Raw genomic sequence first — 26,327 nt, 5'->3', positions numbered from 1 at the left:
CAAACTCTGGGACCTAGAACCTCTAAGACCAAGAACTCTAGAACTCTGGGACCTAGAACTCTAGAAATTTGGGACCTAGAACCTCTAGGACCAAGAACTCTAGAACCCTGGGACCTAGAACTCTAGAACCCTGGGACCTAGAACTCTAAAACTCTGGGACCTAGAACCTTTAATGCCACTTTTCCACTGCATGGTACCGGCTCAACTCGCCTCGACTCGACTTGACTCTACTCGCTTTTGGTAGTACCACTTTGGTTTTCCACTGCAGATAGTACCCCCTCAATGTGCCCCACCCCCCACAACTGGTCGTCATAGCGATGCCGCATGAAACGCGACACACACAGCAACAATGGAGGATATGGAAGCGATGGTGTTCTTGATTCTCGGTGTGTGGCTGTTAGTCACAGCAAGGAAACAGATTTTATTTCAGAAGAGGCTGAAGGCAGCGAGACAGCAGACTGCTCTCTGGCTGCTCAAAGGCAACACAAGAGGGTAAGCTAACCTGGTAGCTAACGTTAGCATATATGTCCCGTGTCGCAATGACGATTCTCTCTGACCAATCAGTAGTCTGCAGTGTTTTCACGTCACCTTTTGGTATCGCCTCAGCTCACGTTGAACCTCGATGGAGGTGCTACCAAAAAAAGTACCAGGTACCAGGTAATATGGTACCAGGTACCAGGTAATATGGTACCTGGTACCAGGTAATATGGTACCAGGTACCAGGTAATATGGTACCTGGTACTGGCCCAAAAAGGCGAGTAGAGTCGAGTCGAGCCGGTACCATGCGGTGGAAAAGCAGCATAAAACTCTGGGACCTAGAACTCTGGGAGCTGGAACTCTAGAACTCTGGGACCTAGAACTCTAAAACTCTAGAACTCTGGGACCTATAACTCTAGAACTCTGGGACCTAGAACCTCTAAGACCAAGAACTCTAGAACTCTGGGACCTAGAACTCTAGAACTCTGGGACCAAGAACTCTAGAACTCTGGGACCAAGAACTCTAGAACTCTGGGACCTAGAACTCTGGACTGCAGAACCGTTCCGTTCTAGACAGGACCCCAGAGGACGCAGGTGTCCGATGTGAACCTGGTCGTCTCATATTGGCCTGAAGCCCTGAACCGGTGTGACTGTGACTCTCAGTCCAAAGTGTGTGTGTGCTCTCTGCCCGACTCTGCCTCAACTCTGATTCACAATTTGATTTCAGTGTTTTTTGTTTTTTTTCCAGCATGATGGGCAGCTTATCTTTCCTTTATTTGGACTTTCAAGGACTTTTTCCAACACTATTTGTTCTGTTCATAACTGTTCTCCACATCACAGGCAAATTTTCCAGGTATTCCAGTACTTACATTTTGAAAAGTTAAAGGACCTTAAGCAATTTAAAGACTTTGTGCAAACCCTGCTTGTATATAAAAAACGGTTCAGAGAAGAGAGAACAGAGATGCTTCCACTGGGTTTTGGTGTGTGGAGGAATTTGTTGAAGATGCACAGAAATTTAACTCTCAAGTAAAAATCAACAGTCTTCCAGTGTTTCTATCGGCCCACACTCATCAGAGTTATTACTCCAGCTGCTCCAGAGTCATATTGACTCTCTGAGAGGACAAACAACTGGAACATTTTACTAAAATAAATATATTAAAACCCACTGCAGCGTGTGTCGGCCATGCTGCGGCTTCATCAGAGAGCGGTAATGTTTTCTTGGAGTTTCTCCTCGTCTTCACTGAGGCTCTCAGGTTGCTGCTGCTGGTCGGATCGGTCGGCCCGTTCTGTATATTTGATCATGCTGTTTTGTGCCTTTTGTTTTGTTTCCTGGTGTTTCATTTTGTTTGTACGATGTATTGCATCATTCTGTTTTGTGATTGACTCTTGATCAATTAGATCTAGGCAGGTTTGTCCTTTGTAAAAATCCATTTGAGAGGCCAGAGGCTTGATGAAGGGCTGTAACTTATTACTGTTTAAGCTCAGGTCAGACTAAAGAGGGCTGAGCGATATATATTGTATAATATCGATATTGTGATTTGAGTTATCGTCTGGGGTTTTGGTTATCGTAATATTGTGAAATAACTTACATGTTACTCCTTCCTGGTCTTAAAAGCTGTGTTACAGTAAAGTGACACAATTTTCTGAACTTATCAGCCGGTTCTGGCTGAGTAAACTGAACAATGACTTACCTGCTCCTCATATCCATATTACTTATTACTGATTACACATTATGGTAACACTTTACAATAAGGGTCACTAAGTTAATTAACAGTTAATTAATGTGTCTGGTAATCATTTACTAATGGTGTTCATGTTAACTAAGGTATTCATTTATACATTATTTAATAGTCATCTTTATAAACTATTAAATAATGTATAAATTAATACCTTAGTTAACATGAACACCATTAGTAAATTACACATTAGTTAACTGTTAATTAAGGGTTAGTTAATGTTTATTAAGCATTAACTAACCCTTAACTTAGTGACCCTTATTGTAAAGTGTTTCTCACATTACTGATTACTAATGATAATTACAAATTTTCAAAAATGTCTTGTGTGTAAATATCTTGTGAAAGCACAAATACCGATCCCCAAAATATCATCAGATATTGATATTGAGGTATTTGGTCTAAAATATTGTGATATTTAATCTAAAGGACGGTTCACATCTTGTCTGATGCACTTCAGTTTCAGACCTGGTCTGGGGTGAATCCTCGCCTTGTTGCCGGGCAGACAGGGTGTCACACACATGCTGGTTATCATATCGTTTGTTTTTACCTATTGTAACTTTTAACCTGTTTTGAATTAACATCTGGTATTTTAAACGTTTATCTTATTGTATCTTACTGTGACTGCTTCAGAAAATGTTACACAAATAAAGTTTATTAGTATTACAGATGGATGATGAGTAGCTACTAAAATGCACAACACACAACCAAAAGGATTTCAGTGGCAAATTAAACGATAACTGTTTGTTTCTGTCAGAAGTTGTCGTTTCTTCAGGTGAAAACAACTTTCACATTTTTTGGGCCTCATCATCAGGACAGAAATCTGTGAAAAGAGAGAGAGAGAGAAAAAAAGTGAAAGAAAGAGAGAGTCAAAGAGAGAAAGAGAAGACAAAGTTTTTCCATTTGATATTAAATGATTAATATGACTGTCGACTGTATAGTCAGATCCATCCATCCATCCAGTCTTTCTTCCTCTCAGTCTTCCTGTATCAATAAAGATTAAATAAGGGAGTGGACTGACCTTAAAGCTGCAAATGTTTTCTCAAATTAAAATAGAAGAATATATTATATAAGGATCGTAATATAAAATAATAAAGACCATTCTTGGGATCGTAGTGGAAGTTTGGTGGCTGGGAAAGCCTGAGGCACTCCGCCTGCTGCCGGAAAGTTTCCAGATCTGATTCCTCCAGGGCCGACGACCTGCCTGGAGAAAACAGGAATCCATGTTTAATAAAACAATTCTTAAAGGAAAACCACATGCAGAGACTACTTTTCAGATTGGAGTGACATCTACTGCAACTGTGATCTGCTATTGGCTGATCCATGGCAAACCATGACAACACAGGTAACCTTCATACATCACAGGTAACCAAGACGGCACTTCATTCACCGCTTTATTCCGCTGTTATGCTGAATTCTGCGTCCTCGCCTGATTTCTACGGCAATGTAAACGATAATCTTCTTTGTGGGTGTTCATCAATGATGAGAAATGATCTGATGTCTATAGTTTATGAACGTTTAGAGTCATCAATGTTTTATTAGACTCAGTAGAAGTAGCATTTCCTTGATACGATTGGTCTGAAATTTATTGTTCAATATCATAATGATAAGTTAAAGCAAAAAAGTTGTCTATAGGGTCTTTAACAATAACCCTAACGTTAATTAACCGACCTGATCAACCATAATGGAATGCAATTTGATGTGTTGTGATCTTTAGTTTTTATTTCTTGAATATGTTTTTATGTTTTTATTGAGACTTGTTACATGTGTTATATGTCTTGTTATATATGTTATGTTATGTGTGGACCCCAGGAAGAGTAGCTGCTACGTTAGCGGCAGCTAATGAGGATCCGAATAAACGAATAAACGGATTGACCCAGGCAACGACAGACAGTTTGTTTGTGAAAGCAAAGTTTGGAAGCGGTCTGTGTCTGTGAGTCGCAAAACTATGATGAATGAATGCATTGCAAAATATACTTGGATTGTGATAGAATGTAGTACGATACTTACAATCTCTCTGTAGTGGCAGATCGAGGAGAAATGTTCACCTAAGATCTTCACATCGCTGACCGCTAGCGGCGGCACCAAGACAGGAGCTCTATGTGTCGGTGTGTGTGTGTCAGTCTCTCTGTGGTGGTAGAGCTGGGCTGCTGCTCAACCCAAAAGCTCCACTTCAGTGTATCAGCTGATAGACTGTGTATGGAACTAGTGGTTGCGTGTAAAATGGGCTGTACTCCTTCGTTCATAAAGATTTTATTTTTTCCTTTGTTATTAAAGTTTGGAAATTCCAGTATTTCACACATCCCCCCAGCAGGGATGGACCCGAATCCGAATATGTTATTCAGGAAAGCACAAATAATGCGATGGAAACAGATATTTCTTCTACCTGAAGTTGCTCGTTATTATTAGGGGAAAAAAAGGCATGATTGACATGTAAATAAAGGACTTGATTTTCCCTTTATCATTTGTAAAACAGAAAATGAAGTAGTAAAACACAAATGAAAAAATTTTGGTACTGTAGCCGCTGTGTGTCTTTCAGCACCAGTGACAGAGCGGAGAGGAGAGAGAGAGAGAGAGAGAGAGGGAAAGAGAGACAAAGAGAGAGAGACAGAGAGAGAGAGAGAGAGCAGTGCTCAGCAGAGGGAGGGGGGCTGTGTGTGCCCAGAGCTTCAGGAGAAAGCGAGGAGCATAAAACATTTTGCTTTTTTCCACGCATGAAAAAAAAAAAAACCGAGCCCGACCCGACCCTGAACTATTTATTTAAAAACCAAGCCCGGGTTGCAGATCTCTACTAGCGAGACAAAAGCCTGGTGTGGCAGCTGGATTCCTTTACATCAAAATGAAGCTCAGAACCTGTAGTTTTTAGCTGTATGTGTTAATTTCCTCCATTTAAAAAACCCAGTCGAAATATTGAAAAAAAACAATGTTTTACCTTGTATTTCAGTCAATATTCATCCGTTTAAGATGTAACATGCTGTAAGTATCAGCCATAGGTTTCATGGAATTTAGTTAAAAAAAATGTAAAAAAAGTACAGTATGAGGATGTGGAAATATATTTCATAATTAATTATATGCCACTATTAAATCAATTTGATGCTTTGAAGGCACAAAAATTGCATTGCCAATGAATATTAGGTTAGAAAATACAACATTTGCCCAATTTAACGTGACTTCCGGTATAAACCACGCCCACTTCCGGCCTTCTATCCGAATACAGAAACAGAGACAGATAATTTTGTTGGTTGAACAGATACAGATACAGATAATGACGTCTCTGTACACCTCTACCCCCCAGCATCCCCCAGGCTTTCCATCCTACCTAGTACATTAAGAGAGCTGACGATGACGCCCACATCGCTGAGGATGCTGCCGATGCTGAAGACCAGACAGTCAGAGCAGGCCTGCAGAGTCTGGACAGTGGAGGTAGAGTTGTAGTCTAGGGAGAGGAGGCGGCTGTTAGCTTACGTTTAGTTAAGCGTAATGTAAAGTGTAATGTGGTTCTTTTTCTTGGTCCTGGTTAAAATTCATGCAGCATCATTCTGTATTAGATGTAGTCGCCCTATAGTTTTCTTGGGAGACCAGAGTTGAGCTAGATACTATGACTTACATGTAAACACCATGGTGTCGTCGATGACGGTCATGTTGTGAACCGAGTTGTGGCATTTTCCATTCCTGGGAAAAGAGAGGAGGATGGTGAATTCATATTCTGACTGGGTTGTGACACACTGGGCAATTTTTGGGGGCAACATAGATGGGCAACACTCCCTGCAACAGGCAACAAAGTGAGCCACAGGTTCATAAATCTATTCCAGTGTTTGATGGAAACAAGATGCTCCTGTGTGATGAAAGGAACAATGCTGAGGAAACTTCCACCATTGCCTGTAAAGTTTCCATGTATCTCAATACCTGTAGTCATCGCAGAGACGTTCTCATATTCTCATAGAATATCTCATGGTCTCATATACAATCTCATGTTGTATCATAGAATATCTCATTTTATCTCAGACTCATTTTCTCAAAAGAATATCTCATGTTCTCATCATTTTCTCATGGAATATCTCATCTTGTTCTCTAAGACACACATTCTCACAGAATGTCTCATTTTCAAAGACTCGTGTTCTCATGGAATATCTCATTTTCTCATAGAAAATCTCGTTCTCAAAGATATTATCTCACGTTCTCTCAGACACATAGTGTAAAGGTTTCTGAGAGCAGCAGTTCAGTCAAGGTTTGTTACTGCGTTAGGCCACTGAAGGGGGAATTTATTTTTTAATGAACTTCTGTCAACAGAACGGAGCCAAAGTGGAAGTGCAGGCCGAAGTGGCTAACATGATTTTCCATTGACTGCAACAAAGCAACAAATGGAGTTGAGATTCACCTCTCGACTCTACACAGCAGAAGCTTTTAGACGATTTGCATGTTTCTGTTATTAGTAGAGTAGAAACTTCCAGAAAAGACTTTGCAATGATGGAGAACTCCAGCAGAATGAAGCAGCTGTTGAAGCAGCTGATCCTCCAGCAGCAGCAGACTGTCTCAGCAGGTTTTCACCTGTTCAGATGCAGTTTGGGACTAAAGTCTGAGTTCAGCCTCATGAGGAACTGAACACATTTTGTCTCTGGAGCTGTGAAGCTGCAGCTAGCTAGCTAGCTACCGGAGCTTGTTCCCTCTGCAGGAGATGGAACATTCCAACTAGCTAAAAGCATGCTGGGTAGTGTAGTTCAGTAGCTAAATTTGTCATTCAGGTAAATACTGAATGGATTTTTGTGAAAGTAAGCTGAGCGAGATGTGTTGATGCTTCCTACAACATATTTCACAATCAAAGCCATTTTTAGATTGTTTATGTGAAGTAACCTCCCATATACTGACAGAAGGTAATGTCAACTTCAGCTCCCTTTTCCACTAGATTTTAACTTGAGGGGAGAGGAGTGTCTCTTTACACTTGATTGAGTAAAGACAATGTGGAATCACCTCAGCTACAATCGGCCAGTTATCAACCAAGAAGAAAAATACACCAAACTACTAAATGGAACCAGGAATGCAAAGTACATCAACAACAGCTGTTTTTAACAGAGTTGAAGTGTTTTAGCTGGGACTTTTCTTCTGTAGCTAATTATGATTAGAATTTAAATTTAAAAAGGTTGTTGGGTCTTTGATAAAAATGGACTGCCCAAGCTGTCACCAACTCCAGTGGTGGAAGAAGTACTCTGATCCTTTACGTAAGTAAAAGTACCAATACAGCAATGGAAAAATACTCCATTTCAAGTAAAAGTCCTGCATGAAAAATCCACTTAAGTAAAAGTACATAAGTATTAGCAGCAAAATGTAGTTAAAGTATTAAAGTCAAAGTAGTGGTTTGGTCCCTCTGACTGATATTTTATTATATATGACATCATTAGATTATTAATACTGAAGCATCAGTGTGTAAGCAGCATGTTACTGTTGTAGCTGCTGGAGGAGGAGCTAGTTTGAACTACTTTATATACAGTTAGCTAGTTTAGTCCAGTGGTTCCCAACCTAGGGGTCGGGCCCCTCCAAAGGGTCACCAGATAAATCTGAGGGGTCGTGAGATGATTAATGGGAGAGGAAAGAAGAAAAAACAAAGTTCTGATACATAAATCTGTTTTCAGTTTTTGGACTTTTTCTCTAATCTTTGATTTTTGCTGAAATATTGGATCATCTGAACATTTATTGAAATGAAACCATGTGAGGTTTAGAGGGAAAAATCACTATTTGGTGGAGCTGTTAACAACTCATAGACATCTGAAATGTGACCCGACTACACACTGCTTTTTGTAAGACGTCAAGAGCCAAAAAGGTTGGAAACCACTGGTTTCATCTTTAACAATGTGTTGTATTTTAAAAGCTTGTTATATTATCCATTGTGTCAAATCTCCATCTGAAAAGTAACTAAAGCTGTCAAATAAATGTAGTGGAGTAGAAAGTACAATATTTCCCTCTGAAATGTAGTGGAGTGGAAGTATAAAGTAGCATCAAATGGAAATACTAGTACAAGTATCTCAAAATTGTACTTAAGTACAGTACTTGAGTAAATGTACTTAGTTACTTTCCACCACTGACCAACTCACATCATGTTCTCCTCAGACACAGTCAGAGTGTTGTTGCTGGACGGTGACGGTGTGATGCGGAACCAGGTGCTGTTGACCGTCTTCAGGATGGAGTCAAAGATTTCATGATCAGTGAAACCCTCGATGAAGTTCCACCTGCCGTGAATCTGTACAGAACATGCAGTTTAACATTAGTGTTGGCAGACATAAAGACGTATTGAAACACCATTAAGATGAACTGAAAGGTGTAAGAAGAACCTGTGAGCTGACAACTTCAAAGGTTAAAGTTGGTCATAAAATCATAAATCAGGCCCAACTGTTAATCAAAGCATTCAAACAGGTAATTATCTCTTCAACTGGGTTGAGTTAAAGCTGCAATATGTAACTTTCACATCAAATTATCAATAAATTAATACAGGGTTTGTACGCTTTAGTAATTTGCAAATTCCAGAACTACCAGCAAAAAAATCCATGACCAAAATTTAAGCACTTCAGTACTGAATATCCACAGCATGAACCTACTCAATATGAACTCTATCTGTACTGGACGATTTAGCGGGGATATCGGAAGATACGTTGGTAATGTTTAAGTTATTGATCGCTTGCAAACAACGTGAGGAAAGGAGCGCGGTACACACACGGCCGGACACGGAGGATGGTGGCTTAGCATTTCAACAGGCACACAGTTAACGGGATATGGAATATGGCCCCGTTCTATGTGTTCATTTTCATGAGGGAACAATAACCTCAACGCTTTATATAAAAACTAAATGGGAAGCAGAGTTGAATATTTAAATCACAGAAGGAGAGTGGAATATGATGTGTCAGACATCATGTACCTCCTCAAATTCAAGAATATGGAGGGAATTCTGTTGGAAGAATTTGACTCGTTTTTTTTATTACAACCATGTTGGAGGTTATGTGGTAATATGGAGGCAAACCATTCACATATTTTTTTGAATTGTATAAGGATAAGGTTATATTGGGACAATGTTAATGCAGTTTTAAAGAAAATCATGGGATAGTAAATTCCCAGTACCTGCCCTGTAATATATCTTGGGAACATTGAAGATGTTGTGTTAGAATTTACAATTTCCCATTTGGCAGACGATTTTATCCAAAGCAACGTACACACACAAGATTTTAATACAGGGTAACATAAGTTTCACACAAGTAATCATATATACTATGAATTTGGTATGTAGGGTATTTGCCTGGAAACTGTCACTATTACACATGCTCTCTGTAATAATCACAATCACTCCAGTAAAAAGGACATCAGCAGACCTCCTCCAGTAACACTGAGGGCTTTAGTCCTGTGCAAACAGAGCTGAAGCCTTTTACCTTGGTCAGGTTCTCCAGAGGCAGAGGTGTGAGCAGGCGTTGGCAGTCCTCCGGCGTCGGAGCCGAGCTGCTCAGATAAAGCCCAGCGATGAGGAAATAAACACTGTACCGCAGAAACATGGCCGACACGCTGCAGCAGCTTCACAGCTTCCAAAGGCCAGAGGAAACTCGGATGAAACAACTAGAGCGAGAGGAGACCTAGCTGAAATGCTAACTGGGCTGTCGGCAACTTTCACCCACCAGAGCAACCTAACCACACTGACTGAAAGTCACAGAGCCTCCACCGTCTATAAAGGCCTGATGGGGCGGGGTTACAAGGCGGTGGGTGTCCAAGTATTTGCTAAAACCCCATTTCACCTAATTTTCCTCACATAACCTTCTCTCATTTTCCCAGAATTGGCAAGTCTGAACTCTCAACTGATGTTTCACTGCCAATATGTTTCATTGTTTGTATCAATCATTAATTTATTGGTTGATCTAGTCCTGGACACACACAAATACACTGTGCGCACACACACACACACACACACACAATAGCAGGCAGCATCTAGACAGCTGCATTGGTTCAGCAAAAACCAGCAAAAAAGATCAAGAATGAGTATTTAAGTTTTGTGAATTGAGCACAAACTCAGATTACGTGTTGCAGACAGAAGGATGGGAAGATTACGCTCCTCCAGCAGGAAAGGATTATGTGACAATAATACAAACTGAACCCAAGACTTCTAATGTGACTCTACTGACCGTCTGACAGTAGAGTCACAGTTTAAAGAGCACAGTGAGTGAGTATGAGTGAGAGGTTCAATGTCTGGATCCAGGACCCTTCGGCGGTCTGCTGGCTGCTGCTGGGATGGAACCTGTGGTCAAAACAGGAGAAGAGCCTCACAGGTCTGACTTCAGGCTCTCTGGTGCAGAGAAACTCTCCACCTCGGCCTCAGGAGGAGCCGGCCTGCTCCAAGCCGCTCTGCGTTTTCAGGCCCTAGATGTTCCCTGATCTGAAATAAAGGCTTTTAAACTTTGTCCTCCTCCTCTGCCTGAAGCCTTGTGCGGCTCATTTCCTGTTCTGACAACTGCAGTTTTCTTCCAGAGCAGCTTGTTGACCCTGGACTTTACTGAGTTGGAGACATTCAACTTTATTTGACACCACATCCAAATACTTGAGGGATTCCAAACTTTTAAAGGTCCCATATTATGCTCTTTTTAGCTGTTTAAAACATTTCTCAGTGGTCTTTAAAATAAGGTTATGAATTCTGTTGCAAAAAAACACCCAAATCCAGGCTCTATGGGGCCTCTCCATCCTCTCAGTTTCTCCCCTCATTAACTATGCGCTGTTCTGAGTGGGCGGGGATGCTCTGATAATGAGGCGCTGCTCTGATTGGCCGCCTGATCGGCTGGGTGAGGGGGGGGGGGGGGGGGGTGCAGACGCGGAAAAACTCCAAGATCAACATGGCAGCTGCTTGTAGAAGAAAACTCCGTGACACAACATGTAAAACCTACAGTTTTGAGGCGGAATCTGTCAACCGAACAAGAGGAGGAAGCTGCCGAAGTTTTACAGACACGGTTACAGCAGGATGTCTCTGACTGGTAGGTTGAAATTTCACTGTTTTCCTACTTTCTCACCGTGTGTGTGTATGTGGTTGCGTCGGCTAACGTTATGTGGTCTTTCTGGATAGCCACAGCGGACACATTTGTATCCCATAAAAACGATATCTAACGTTACCTGGCGGAGTGTCTCCCACTGTAACTATACCGTATGGTCTGTTTGAGTCGTTTTTAGCCTGACGTTCACCGGTGCCGGTGGTTTGAGGCTGTCTAGTAAGCTCGTCAACACAGTAGGTGTCCGTAGCTTTTAGCTGGCTACTTGGATGCTGCTGTAATGTTGTTCCATGAAGTGTCTTCCAATTGCCGTTGAACTGGCTAGCGATAGGAAACAAATCCACACCAGACATTATGTGGTTATTATGTTCAAATACATCAAATTGATGTGAAGACGCAAAAGAACTCATCTGCAGTGGATACAAATATTGTCACGACACCGGCAAACATATGGTTATGTCCCATGCTATCTACCATTTGGACATATGACTGTCGTAATTTATGTCAGTGTTACTCAGCTATAACGCTAGCTCAACAGTTTTAGAACTATAGCTGAAATATTCAAAAACTGCATCTCATGGAGGCCTGCTGGTCATTCCCCCTGTACATAACATCTTACCTCTTTTAGAGTTGACACCTTTGTTTGTCCTGTACATTAGGTTGTAGAGTACTCACATCTACTCTAAATTGTCTGTGCTAATAAACATATAGCCTAATATAGATAAACGTAATCGTCAGTGTAATGTTCGTATAAAGCTTGCAAAATTCAATAACAGTTACCCTTTCTCATTCCTTAGGTTACCAGAAGAATGAAGCAGCTTCAGGATCCACCTACATGCGTGTTGATCATCCTGGTCTGGAGCCTGTATGTTTGAATGTGTTCTCACTACAGAATGCAATGAACATTTATAAAGCAGACTACGGGCCCTTACAGCTTAGAGGTAGAGAGCAGTAAGTTTCTTTTATGCATTCTGTGCATGAATTGATTTGAACATGTGACTTTGGATAATACTTTACATGACAATAAATTTGAGTAAAATAACTGTGTGTTGTTATACTTTATTACACATCCATGTAGAAAAACTTTAGCACACCTAAAAGTCTTTTAGTGACAGGGGTATAGGACAAAAGTTACTGAAAAAGTAATATAATCCAACACACTGTCAACACTTGCATGGTGCTTTATTACATTTCAGTCATTGAAATGTAGTAAAGCACCATGTAAGTATAGACACTGTGTGTGGGATTATATACGTTTTTCCCTTTACACACCCATGTAAATTAAATGTGAAACCAATAAGTAACCACAACACTGACTGTTCATACAGAATACAATTATTTTATTTTAGAAAAGGTATAAAAAAGGCACATGTAGAAACATAACATATTGCTTATAGAGGACCATACTGGGCTGCTTATGTTACAAAATCTACATCTGTGAGTGTACACAGGGTGTATCAATCACAATAATGATTTATAATTTGATGTTTTTAGTTATCTTATGTATTCGTGGAAAACACCCAACTACAACCTGACCTCATGCCAGATAACCAAAACAACAATAGAAGAGACTAAGTATTCAAATGAAATATATTGACAGTATGTGTACCCTCTTCTCAGTGTCTAGCCTACAGATCCTTTGTCAGCTAGTGCTGGGGCTTTCTAGGTCTCAGGGTCAGAGTATTGATACCAGTGTGTGTGTGTGGTGCTGTGCATGTTGTGAGCTCCATGATGCTGCCGGCTGCGTCGGGTTCAGACTGCCTCTTGACTGAACCGAGACATGTGGCTGCAATGACGTCCACCTTGGCTGGCCTGTCAGACTGGGCGCACAAGTCTTCTGGGATGGGGATCTTCAAAACCTGGCTCACATGAGGTGCAGGGTCCTGGAAGACTTGATCAAAGATGAGGTCCATCAACTCATCGACGTAATCTGTGGAGTAACAGAAACACAGAAGTCATCAGTTGTTCCATTACAAAAGAATATACATTGCATAGTGTGGCCTGACACTGGCAAGTAGCAAAATGTGCAATTTTGAGTCATAAATTATTTTATACTATAGTTTATACTTTGTTATAACATTTGTATATTTATTTAACGACTGTCTGAGATGTGCTGGCCCCATAGCAGGGAATAGCAATGTTTAATGCAACCAATTATCTCAAATATTGTTTAGGATATTGCATCATGAGTAATACCTACACCTTACAATATACTGCAATCCAGTAACATTACCACAAACTACAGCCTCAATAATTACCATGTAGTTGGTTCTAAACACAGTCTCAAGTAAAATAGGACATTACAATCTCGAGAAAGGTAGCATTTGTTGTAGTCTCGTTGCTCAGGTTTTTGCCACAACCCCAGCTGATTACAAGACTAGAGTTACCAGACTAGGTGCAAAGACAGAACGTGAAATATTACATGTCATCAGCCAGTAACTCCCTTCCATTCATTTGGTGTTAGAAGTGAAATGTTTGCGGTGACCAGAGTCCCCGATAAACAAAGTACTGTTCGAGTTTTGCCACGTTAGGTGCGGCTGTCTAGAAAGGAGATGTGTCCGCAAAGTGAGCCAGAGGAGCTAACCTTAGCTAACGCTAACGCTAACGCTAGATTAGCACGCCGCTAACGGCAGTAACTCCTAGCCTGGATCATAGTAGCTTTGTCCTTTCGGGACCTGGTTAACTAGACGATTGCTAACTGTTGTTGTCGTTGTGGCCAACAGGCTTCCTCGTATTCACAGGCCCGCATCAAACTCCGTCCCATCGGGACTGGAGCTAAATCGCTACCCGATGCTAATCGGACTGAAACACCATAAACTACCGTATTCATTTCTCATTCTCAAGCTACGTTAGCGGACACATCTCTCCACACAAGGCAACTGATTTAGCAACAAAGCACCATAGACTGTTAAAAAACAAACATGAAAACAATGTCGCAAACAAGCAAATGGAACATAACTTTACACACGTTAGCAAACCTCGACATGTTGTCAAGCCCAGCTGACTGTACCCAACTGTAAATATCATCACAAAGTGGCGACACTTACCGATTGCACATTTGCTGTTGGGCCACATCCAGTTGGGATAAATCCATCTTCCATCTTCCAGGAGCAGTGTTGATGTAAATCCTGCTTTGTATTGACACTCGTTTACGAAGCGGTCCGAGGTAAAGCGGTTAGCACAAACATGCAAATTTGGACTAAGTTTACTGTAGTCAGAACATTATTGTAAAAAAATATCTTTTTATCTTCCGATCCTGAGAGGCAGTGTAGAGCTCTGTGTTCAGCCTTGAAGCCAACAACGGAACATTTAGCATGTTTTGCTCTTGCTTTTGACATCTGCTAAGCTGTAGCAGCGAAGGAAAACAATGGCGGCCGACAGCCCACAGAGAGCAGAGAGGAGTGGGAGTGGGAGTGGTTATCCACCATGGAGGTCGGCGTATGCAAATTGCTCCCCTTGGGACGTCACAAGGGGAGCCAAATCAAAACGGCTCGTTTTCTGGCATGTGTTCCCAGGGAGGAGGCTAGGGCAACAATGCAGAGGCATTCACTTCTCACATTCTGGGGGTTGTTAGGTTGAGGGATGACTAAAGTATATGTGTATGGGCAAGGAAAAACGTGTTTTTCATAATATGGGACCTTTAAAATCTCCTAATCCAACAAAAGACACAAAGTTCCAAACCTAATAACTCTAGTTTCAAAATAATTTACTTCCTAACTGTATTCAGAGGTTGTTTGAAATTAGAGAGAGCCAGTATGAACTTAGGGGAATAGGTATGTTTAAAAAAACAAGGGTAAGGGCAAATATACAAAATAGATGTATATCTGTCAAAGGGGGTAAACTTGTGGAATAGTTAATAGTTAATAGAATAGAATTAAAAATGTGTAGTTCAATTTGCAAATTTAAAAAAATGTTTAAAAATCAGGTGGTAGATAAATATAAAACTGAGGTATGATCATTATTGTGTATGAAACGTTTGGAACTTTTTGTTTTTGTTTTCATTTTTGTTTGTTTATGTTTTTGCTTCTGTTTTGTTTTGTCTTAGAATGTCATGTAAAAACGGAAGAGGCATAATAAGCTAAAGCTTCAGCCTACACCTTTTCGGTCAATTTTTTTTGTTCTCCATTTCATTTAATGCCTTACTGTTGTTTATTTATTTCGTACATACATTTTGGAAAATTGTTAAACAGGACCGAAATAAATGACTACTACTACTACATCTGAGCAGCCGAACTCACTGATACCTCTGAAATGTAGATCCAGGATGTCAAGCGAGGAGAGACTGTTGAGGTCGTCTGGCACTTTGGAGAGGAAGACGCTGCACATCACCAAGCGCTTCAGCTGCTTCATCGATCGTATCGATTGAATCGTATTGACAGCCCTGTCACGTGATTACTAGACAGATCCAACTCACTTAGCTGAGAACAAGGTGTCAGTTTATCACTTATATTGGCAATGTTGTTAAAATACAGGTCCAGTGTCTGAAGTGTTGGTGTTTTGCAGGCAATACTTAAGAGACCTTTGCTGATCCACTTCTCCATGCAGGTCAGCTTTAGATGCACGAATGATGAGTAGCCAGAAGAAAGAAAAGAAGAAAAACAATAGAAGACGACATGTTTCATGTTCTGAACCAGTTTTGTCTCTTTATTTCCTCAGTTTCAGTGTTAAACGCCTGTCTCTGTTTTTTGGACCTCGACTTCAGGACAGAACTCTGTGGAAAGAGAGAGACGGAAAAAGAGAGAAAGAAAGAAAAGAGTCAAAGAGAGAAAGACAGGGAGAAAGAGAAGTCAGAGTTAATGGCTTTGTATCACAATCTATCTATCTATCTATCTATCTATCTATCTATCTATCTATCTCTCTCTTTACCTCCCCCTACCTACCTACCTACCTACCTACCTATCTACCTATCTATCTATCTATCTATCTATCTATCCATCCATCCATCCATCCATCCATCCATCCATCCATCCATCCATCCATCCATCCATCCAGTCTTTCCTCCTCTCAGTCTTGCTGTATCATTGAAGTTTAAATAACAAGGGGAGTGGACTGACCTTAAAGCTGCAAAACCTTTCTCAAATTACAATAACATTAAATAAACCTAGAAGAATACATTCTACATTATCAGTCTGTGTGTTCAGGTCTAAATGACTAACAATACACTTTCCTCACTCAAGGCGAAAAGCTGCAGACTGTGGCTTTAAAAATCAATAAATGAGCAGTTCATTTCCAAAACACTACATAGAGAGAGAGATCTCATTTTGGAAGGATCGTAATATAAAATAATAAAGACCATTCTTGGGATCGTAGTGGAAGTTTGGTGGCTGGGAAAACCCGAGGCACTCCGCCTGCTGCCGGAGAGTTTCCACATCGGATTCCTCCAGGGCCGACGACCTGCCTGGAGAAAACAGGAACCCATGTTTAATAAAACAATTCTTAAAGGGAAACCACATACAGAGACTACTTTTCAGATTGGAGTGACATCTACTGTGGCATCTCCATGGAACTTCACAGGATCCGTAAGTTTAAAAGTAAGAAATCACTGTAAAGGACACTCAGATGTTATAATAATAATAATAACAATAATAATAATAATTTATTTGTATAGCACCTTTCATACACGACATGCAGCTCAAAGTGATTTACATCAATAGAAGGCAGATAAAATTAATATAAAAGAATAAGCAAAATGCATTTTAAGAATCAAATCAAGTAAAATAGTAAGATAAAAGAATACAATCATTTTAAGCTAAGCTTAAAAGATACGTTTTTAGCAGTCGTTTGAAAATGCTTACAGAGCCTCTCTAATATTCTTTGGCAAAAGGCTGCATCCCCAATCTTCTTCTGAGTGGGGTTTTGTACTTCTGTCTACCCAGCAGTAGAAGACCTGAGGCTCTTGATGGAATATAGAACAGCAGGGATTCTGTAGGTCGGTCCTAAGCCATTAAGTACGGTGGCCGAGACGTGTCGAACGAACTGCATATCCAAAACGCTTTGCAAATTCGAAAAACACAAGCGCATTAATGGAAAACACAAATGCAAAAGCCACAACATAACAACGGAAATGAGCAACAACGGATGTTGACACTGAAACGGGCCGACTTATTGCCGGCGGACTATTATTGCTGCACATGTGGAAGAGGAAAGTTCTTGCCCATTTGAGAAGTAAATGAAACGTTGTTCGCTAGCCAACTATGATTAATATCGCTATGTGATTGTCACAAATGAGCAATGTTGTTCAATGTGCAGCAATAATAGTCCGCCAGCAATGATAGTCGGTAGAGCTGCGGCGGTATTGATTTTTCCCTCACCGCACAAATTAGCGAAGCCATTCAAACCATCGTGGTAACCTCCATAAAAAAAAATTATTTAAACCTCAGAACAGTGTTACAGTTGTTGTAAGTGCTCGCTGTCCCGGTTGTATTTAGTCACTCTGGCAAACGCCTCGGAGACTCCTAACTGACGTAGTGCCGAGCCGGGACGTCCCGAGGCAGACGGGGCGCCTTTCATTGCATCGTATAATGGGCGATGAGCGGTCTTAAGATGCGATGCTAGATTTGTCGTGTTTCCTCACATGACGTTGATTTTCTTGCTGCAGATGCGGCACACTGCCTCGTCCAAATTCTTTGGCTTTCCCTCTTCATCGGGCTCAAAGCCAAAATGTTCCCAAACAGGAGAAATAAGGTTGGGTTTCGCTACAAGATCCATGTTTTTAGCCGAATTTGAAGCGAAAACTTTCCGTAGCCAACAGTTGGGGGGGGGGGGGCACGTTCTCCGATCAGAACGTTAACTGCGCAACTGTGAGTGGAAACTTTCGACCACATGAAGAAAATAGGCTACACAATTATAATAATCATTATTATTATTATTTAAAAAATAGTATTGCATTTATTTCAGATCACATAACTTTTACAAGCAAAAACTGGAACATAAACAACAGGCCTAAAATAAACAAGAAAAAAAACAGCGGTGAAGCGGTGATCAGCTTGACTCTGCGGTGGACGTGACGTGATTGCGTTACCGCGGTAATACGGTAACCACGGCAGCTCTAATAGTCGGCCTGTTTCATTGTCAACATCCGTTGTTGCTCACTTCCGTTTTTCTGTTGTGGCTTTTACATTTGTGTTTTCCGTTAATGCGCTTGTGTTTTTTGATTTTGCAAAGCGTTTTGGATATGCAGTTCGTTCGGCACGTCTCGGCCACCGTAATTAAGAGCTTTGTATACAAGTAAAAGAACTTTAAAATCAATTCAAAAGGACACTGGGAGCCAGTGCAATGCAGTGATCTGCTCTCGCTTCCTTGTTTTTGTCAAAAGCCTCTCAATAGACTTGTAGTCTACTTGTTACAAACATGAGTTAGCTTTTCAGCATCTCTCTGGGTTAGGAAGGGCTGCACCTTGGCAATATTTCTGAGATGAAAGAACGCTGTTCTGGTCACCTTGTTTATATGAGAATTAAAATTTAGATCAGAATCTAAGATAACACCCACCCCAGATACTTCTGGTATTTTCGAGGGATTCAGGTTCCCAAGTCTTGTGGAGAGATGTAGTCACTCGGTATCCCTTCTCATATTGTGGCAGTTATACATACTGTATATCTGGCTGCTGTAGGGGCTATACTGCTTCATCCATAAAGATTTGATCTTGATCATTAAAGTGTGGAAATTACAGTATTTCTATTTCTTCTCTCTTGGTCTCTCTGACCCAAACACAACCCCCCAGCTTCCCCCAGGCTTTCCATCCTACCTAGCATATAAAGAGAGCGGATGGGGGTGTCCACCTCTTTGATCGTGCTGCTGATGAGGAGGAGCTCACAGTCAGCGCAGGACGGCAGCATCTGGAACGTGGAGCTAATGTTGTTTTCGTCTAGGGAGAGGAGGCGGCTGTTAGCTTAGTAAGTTCAGTTAGTTAGGTCAACAGTCTGGTGGTTAAGGTGATGAGACACAGGCAAATATTTGGGGCAAACTTGACAGCAAATTTTGCCAGAAAAGTTGGAGAGCTGTAAGCTTGGCTTTGGTCCTCTCAAACAAAACAGTATTCTCCCTCTGCAAGAGATACTCTAAGTTGCTTACTTGAGACTTAAGTCCTAAAAACCTATATGCTGAATACTCTGACCTACATCCTAGAAACTGACTTCTGTGTTAGGACCTTCAACTTGACCTGATAAGTTCTCTGAGTTGTGTGCTAGACCAGTGGTTCTCAACGTGGGGTCTGGGGACCACCAGGGGTCCTTGAGGGGGTTCACAGCAAATTGATCTATTGTTAAACTTCACCACTATTTAATTTACGAAGAATGACTATTTTTGATTTTTTAGATTTACTGTTCTCTCTACCTACAGTACAGATAGTCATGGAATTGTGGACAAAATCATATCAATATATCATTTAACAATATAAGTATTCTCAGATTTGGGTTCAGGAGACAAAATCTCACCAAATGGGGGTCCGTGGCCCTAATGTGTACTAACTTAGGGGTCCTTGATATGAAAACATTTGAGAATCACTGTGCTAGACAATGTGACTTCCATGCTAGATACCTGAACTTAAGTGCTAAATACTTTTACTTGCTGGATACTAAACTTGTTAGAAACTTGAACATACTGTATGTGCCAAAACTTCCGTGCTAGATACTCTGACTTCCATGTTGTATGCTTCCACGTACTTTGACTTTTGCTAGACACTTCACTTACATGCTAGATACTCTTATCTATGTGCTAGATACTCAAATTTAAATGGTAGACACTCTGACTTACGCCCTAAAAACTTGGAGTTACATGCTCTGACTTAAAATGAAACATGTTAGATACTCCAACTTACAGTCTAGAAACTCAGATGTACTTGCTAGACACTCAGACTGACATGCTAGAAACTCTGACTTCCATGTTGGATACCTTTACTTACATGATACATACTCTTACTTGCCTACCACATACTCCAGTTGACATGTTAGAGCTCCAACTTACAGGTTTTAAAGTCTGACTTTTGTGCTGGATACTGCCAATTACACATTAGATACGCTCATGCACAGGCTGAATACTGTTGCATATGTGCTTGATACTCAGGCTTACATGTTAACAATACATAAACTTACATGCTAGACCCTCTTGACTTACACTCCAGAAACTCTGACCGCCATGTTAGATACTTCAGATGTGCCAGATAGTGTGACTTACGTGCAACGTTTACAGTGTCGCCAACGACGGTCATGACGGCTGTTGAGGTGTTGCATTTTCCATTCCTGAGAGAAGAGAGAGGAGGATGATGGTGAATTCATAGTCTGACAGGGCTGTGACACACTGGGCAATTTTTGGGGCAACATAGATAGGAAAACACTACCAGCAACAGGCAACAAAGTGACCCAAGATGTTCCTGTGTCATGAAAGAAACAAAGCTGAGGCAACTTCTTGGGCAGTGTGAGTTGCCCGAAAAGTTGCCCTGCATCCCACTAGCTGTAGTTTTCTCAGAGATGTTCTCAAATTCTCACAGAATATCTCATGGTCTCATAAACAATCTCATGTGGTATCATAGAATATCTAATTTTATATCACAGACTCATTTTCTCAAAGAACATGCGGCATGGGAAGCCCTGGGGGCAGAGGGGTATCGTTTACAGTTCTCCTATGATGGAGTCGGCTGCTTTCTCATCATGGCAGACATTCAGCACAGAGAGGCTTTGCCCTCAGACATCTCCACTCTCCTGGCAAAGAAGGCCATCAGGGAGGTGGGGCTGGAAAATCGGCAGGGGGGGTTTTATTCCCAATATTTCCTTATCCCGACGCGGGACAGATCTCTCTGGCCAAGTTTAGACCTCATGGGGACTAAAGAAGTTCCGAGGGTGAGCCAGGCTGTCGACCTCAAGGATGCCTACTTCTACATACCAATCTGGGAAGGACACAGGAAATCTCTCAGGGTTGCTTTCAAGGGGAGAACCTTCGAATTCTGTGTTTGCCTTTCTGCATCTTACTAGCCCCCCTGCACCTTCACCCAGGTGTATGACCCATGTTCATATTGCTGGGAACTCTTTGAATCATGGTGCAGGGCTAACCAAGTTGACGCACTTGTTGACGACATGTACAGCTCGAGAGGTGCTCCGGTATCTGCAGTGGTTACTTGAGGCAGGTAAATCACCTTCAACCCTTAGGGGCATGATAGCAGCAATCAAGGCCACTCGTATTGGCAGTAATAGGCTTACTGAGGGCTGCTGCAGCCTCATCTCGCTGTTTCTGAAAGGCGGTCAGATATTATACCCTGCAGCATGGCTGGCCATCCCGACCTAGGACTTAGATCGTGTGCTGGCAGCCTTACAACAGGAGTTCAGTAACCGTTGAGTGGTTGTCACTCAAGGTTGCATTACTCGTAGCTTTGACATCAGCTAAGAGAGTGGGAGAGCTGCAGACTCTGTCGATGCACAAGAGCTGCTGTTGATTCCTGCCAGATGACGCAGGGGTAATCTGGCGTCCGACTCACGGTGCTCTCGGACTTTCACCCGAATCAGTCGGTGAAGTTGCTCTCTCCGCCCCGTCCCGGGTGATGGTGGGGATGATCATGGATGGTCATGGTTATGCCCGGTCAGAGCCCTGAAGGTTTACATCGTTTTAAGATCGCTGAAATATTTTCTGCTATCAAACTCCATTGTAGCTGCTGGAAATATCTGGATGTGACATCACGTCATCTACGATTGACCAGTTATCCACGAAGGACAAAGATATACCAAACTACTAAATGGACCCAGGAATACAAAGTTGACTTCAACAGGGGGATTGATTTAATTTAACTATTACAGTTAATTATGATTATACTCTAAATTTAAAGCAATCGTGTTGTTGTGTATTTGATAAAAATGGACTGCCCTAAGCTGCTGCAACTCACATCAGGTTCTCCTCAGCCATAATCAGAGTGTTGTTGCTGGAAGGTGATGGTTTGACCAATATCCAGGAGCTGTCAACCGTCTTCAGGATGTCTTCAAAGAGTTTATGATCAGTGAAACCCGTGATAAAGTTCCACCTGCCGTGCATCTGTACAGAACATGCAGTTCACCATTAATGTCTCACGCAAAAACACCCCCAATATTCTCACAGGCACCGCTCTACAGGACATCTTGAGCTTTAATAAGGTTTCTAAGGGTGTAATTTCAATTCTATACAGAATCATCAATAATCTCCTGAACCCACAAACTCCTTTTAAGGCACTATGGGAGAATTACCTGGTGGAAGAATTTGATGGGGAGACATGGAACTCTATTCTAAATAGGATTCACTCCTCCTCTTTTAGTGCAAGGCATTGTCTTACTCAGTTTAAAAGTAGTTCACCACATTCATTGGTCCAGGGCCAAACTTGAAAAGATATTCCCTAATACTGACCCTACCTGCCCTCATTGTAAACCGGAACCAGCTACTTTATTTCACCAATTCTGGGCATGCCCTTTACTGTCAGATTTCTGGGGCTTTCTGAGGTCTTTGAAATTGATTTTGAGCCTCGCCCCCTTACAGCTACCTTTGGGATTCGACCAGTGGGCTGTCCATTATCACATGCCCAATCTGAGACAGTAGCATACGCCACTCTTTTGGTTAGACGGGTCATTTTGCTTAACTGGAAATTAAATTTTTTGTTTTGTAAGCAATTCTAATATTGTTGTGTATCTATTTGCTTACTGTGATTTTGTTGAATAGAATAAAAAACAAATAAATACAAAAAATAAAAAATAAAAATAGTGTTGGAAGACAGAAAGACATATCGAAACACTATAGAGATGAATTGAAAGGTGTAAGAAGAACCTGCGAGTGGAGAACTTCAAAGATCAAAGTTGGTCAGATTGATGTTGGGCATACAATCATAAATCAGGCCTAACTGTTAATCAAAGCATTCAAACAGGTAATTATCTCTTCAACTGGGTTGAGTTGAAGCTGCAATATGCAACTTTCTCAAATCAAATTAACAAATTAATATCATACATTGTCAGTCTATTGTGTGTCTAACGTAAACAGCTATCAGTATAAATGAAAATCAATTATATTTTCAAGAAAGCTATAATTTATGCTTTTTTACCTTAAAAGACCCTATCTTCAGATAACAGCAGTTTCACACAAGTTATCATATATACTATGAATTTGGTATGTAGGGTATTTGCCTGGAAACTGTCACTATTACACATGCTCTCTGTAATAATCACAATCACTCCAGTAAAAAGGACATCAGCAGACCTCCTCCAGTAACACTGAGGGCTTTAGTCCTGTGCAAACAGAGCTGAAGCCTTTTACCTTGGTCAGGTCGTCCAGAGGCAGAGGTGTGAGCAGGCGTTGGCAGTCCTCAGGCGTTGGAGCCGAGCTGCTCAGATAAAGCCCAGCGATGAGGAAATAAACACTGTACCGCAGAAACATGGCCGACACGCTGCAGCAGCTTCACAGCTTCCAAAGGCCAGAGGAAACTCGGACGAAACAACTAGAGCGAGAGGAGACCTAGCTGAAATGCTAACTGGGCTGTCGGCAACTTTCACCCGACAGAGCAACCTAACCACACTGACTGAAAGTCACAGAGCCTCCACCGTCTATAAAGGCCTGATGGGGCGGGGTTACAAGGCGGTGGGTGTCCAAGTATTTGTTCAAACCGTTTTTCCCCATTTCACCTAATTTTCCTCACACAACCTTCTCTCATTTTCCCAGAATTGGCAAATCTGAACTCTCAACTGATGTTTCACTGTCAACATGTGTCATCGCTTGTTGGTCTGTGTATCAATCATTGACTTATTGGTTGAACTACTCCTGGACACCACTGACACAAATACACTGTGTACACACACACACACAAACACAACCACAGAGACACAAGCTGACCTCTTTCAATACTGCTGTAATATCCAATATGCCATTCTTTATTGTGATTATGGGTAAAACACACTGAACAATTTTACATTGATTAGCGATTTAAAAGACATCTAAATAGTTTACAGGCCTCTAGGCTAAAATGAGGCTGCATCGGGTTTAAATGTGGCAGTTTAATAATATAATGTCTGCGTCTTAAGATAAGATAAGATAAAATAAGATAAGATAAGATAGCACTTTATTAATCCCCTTGGGAAAATTCAGGATACTTCTGGGATATATGACATATGATATTTGTCATGGAGAACCTCCAAGTTCTCCATCACAATTACAGCGAGTATAAAAGCGAGTGAAATATCTGTGTGCAGACTCCTGTACACTGCAGTATAAGTAATAGAAATAAAATAGAATACAACAATATGAAATAGTAAATTAAAGTAGAAACTATGAAATAATAAAATAGAAAAAAAAAGGTATATACATATGTATAAGGATAATAAATATGTGCAAAGAAAGTGAGAATATGAGGTAGTGCAAATGGCAGTACAAGAACTGGGTGAATGTATACAGAATATATACACAGTATATACTGTATATATATGCAGATGGGGTGGGTGATGAAAGTCCTAGCAGGAGTTCAGCAGTTCAGCAGCCTGAAGGTCTGGCAGAGGAAACTGTCCCTGAATCTGATGTGATGCTGCGGGACCGTCTGCCTGACGGTAGCAGCTGGAACAGCCTGGGACTGGGGTGGCCGGGGTCCTTTAAAATCCGTTTAGCTTTGCCTGGCGTTAATGTCCTGGAGGGAGGGAAGCTCACCTCCGATGATGCGCTGGGCCGTCCGCACCGCCCTCTGTAGCGCTCTGCGATCCAGGGCGGTGCAGTTCCCGTACCAGGCGGTGATGCAGTCAGCGTCCCTGAAGGCCGTCTTGTCATCACCGTCGATCCGGCCCATCACCGTCGTGGCGTTGGCGAGTACTCAGCCCTGAGCGGCTCCAGTGTTGAGGGTCAGTGGCTCAGAGGTGATGCTGCCCGTCCTCACCACCTGGCGACGGTCCGATAGGAAGTCCAGGATCCAGCTGCACATGGTCGGGTGCAGGCCGAGGACTCTGAGCTTGGTGTCGAGCTTGGCGGGTACTATGGTACTGAATGCTGAGCTGTAGTCTACAAACAGCATTCTCAGGCCACATCCACACTAATACTAAGCCGTTTTAAAATGAAAACGATCTCCGTCCACACAAGCATTTCAGAAATTATCTCCGTCCATACTAACACGCCTGAAAACGCATATCACATGACCGTTTACGTACACTGGGCATGTGCGTGCCGGTGTAAACAGGAAGCAGATTGTCTACTCTGCGGTTGGTTGCTTAGTTGCAGAAAATACTACAGAGGAAGAACAGCAATGGCGAAAAGTACGACCAGAGATTTCTTTGCTTGGACCGACGACGAGGTGGAACTGTTACTGAGAGTAACATGTCGTTTGTTTTCTTCCGGAAAAGGGTCACGTGACAGGGGCGTGACGAATCAGGGAAGGACACGTCATGACTGATAAGAGCCAGTGAGGAAGCGAGCGTGGGCGTCTGCGTCATCGTTTTCAAAAGTCTCTGTTTCCGCCCGTCCGGACTGAAACGCAATCCCGGAGTTTTGGAACTAAAACGGGGTCAGCAGCGTTTTCAAAAGTCTCTGTTTTAGGGGTCCGAAAACGCCGGAGTAGTGTGGACGCTAGGCGTAAACGTAGCAAAAGTTATGCGTTTTAAAACAAAAACGTATTAGTGTGGATGTGACCTCACATAGCAGTTCTTCCCCTCTAGGTGAGAAAGGGCAGTGTGAAGTGCCATGGCAATTGCATCATCAGTGGATCTGTTCTGCCGGTATGCAAATTGCCATGGGTCCAGCGAGGCAGGCAGCACGGACCAAATGAAGTCCTTAACCAGTCTCTCAAAACATTTACTGATTATTGAGGTGAGGGCTACAGGTCCCCAGTCGTTCAGACATGTCACCTTGGAGTGCTTGGGGACAGGAACAATAGTGGACATCTTGACAGACTGGGACAGGGAGAGGTTGAAGATGCCAGAGAACACACCCGCAAGCTGGTCCGTGCACGCTCTGAGGACGTGGCCCGGGACGCGGTCCGGGCCGGCAGCCTTACGCATATTCGCCCGTTTGAAGGACCTGCGCACGTCAGCCTCTGAGATGTAAAGAGGGCTGGCTTCCTCAGGCGGGGCTCTGTCCGGCAGGCGGGGGGAGTTGACACAGCTGGTTCTCCCTTTGAGTCCGTGATAGTCTGTAGTCCCCGCCA

At 42.0% G+C, this 26,327-nt stretch overlaps 2 protein-coding genes across 2 annotated transcripts; both read right to left on the bottom strand.

Annotated features, from left to right (window-relative positions):
- Positions 1 to 954: 954 nt before the first annotated feature.
- On the bottom strand, positions 955 to 9,739 carry LOC139643901 (uncharacterized). The gene is made up of 6 exons (XM_071519195.1): positions 9,620 to 9,739; positions 8,297 to 8,442; positions 5,818 to 5,882; positions 5,530 to 5,646; positions 3,310 to 3,414; positions 955 to 1,046 (listed from the first exon to the last, which is right to left on the bottom strand). Exons 1-6 carry the CDS (start codon positions 9,737 to 9,739, stop codon positions 955 to 957), a joined length of 645 nt encoding a protein of 214 aa, XP_071375296.1.
- A 6,137-nt stretch (positions 9,740 to 15,876) lies between these two features.
- On the bottom strand, positions 15,877 to 23,587 carry LOC139643900 (saxitoxin and tetrodotoxin-binding protein 1-like). Its single transcript, XM_071519194.1, has 6 exons — positions 23,468 to 23,587; positions 22,080 to 22,225; positions 20,384 to 20,448; positions 18,957 to 19,076; positions 16,506 to 16,610; positions 15,877 to 15,923 (listed from the first exon to the last, which is right to left on the bottom strand). Exons 1-6 carry the CDS (start codon positions 23,585 to 23,587, stop codon positions 15,877 to 15,879), a joined length of 603 nt encoding a protein of 200 aa, XP_071375295.1.
- Between the last annotated feature and the right edge of the window lie 2,740 nt (positions 23,588 to 26,327).

The sequence above is a fragment of the Centroberyx affinis genome, unplaced genomic scaffold, assembly GCF_046629955.1.
Source record: "Centroberyx affinis isolate AG114_WGS23_722 - 3 ecotype Tasmania unplaced genomic scaffold, CSIRO-AGI_Caff_v1 ptg000673l_1, whole genome shotgun sequence".
Taxonomy (NCBI): Eukaryota; Metazoa; Chordata; class Actinopteri; order Beryciformes; family Berycidae; genus Centroberyx; species Centroberyx affinis.
This window is presented reverse-complemented; position numbering and strand designations above follow the sequence as displayed.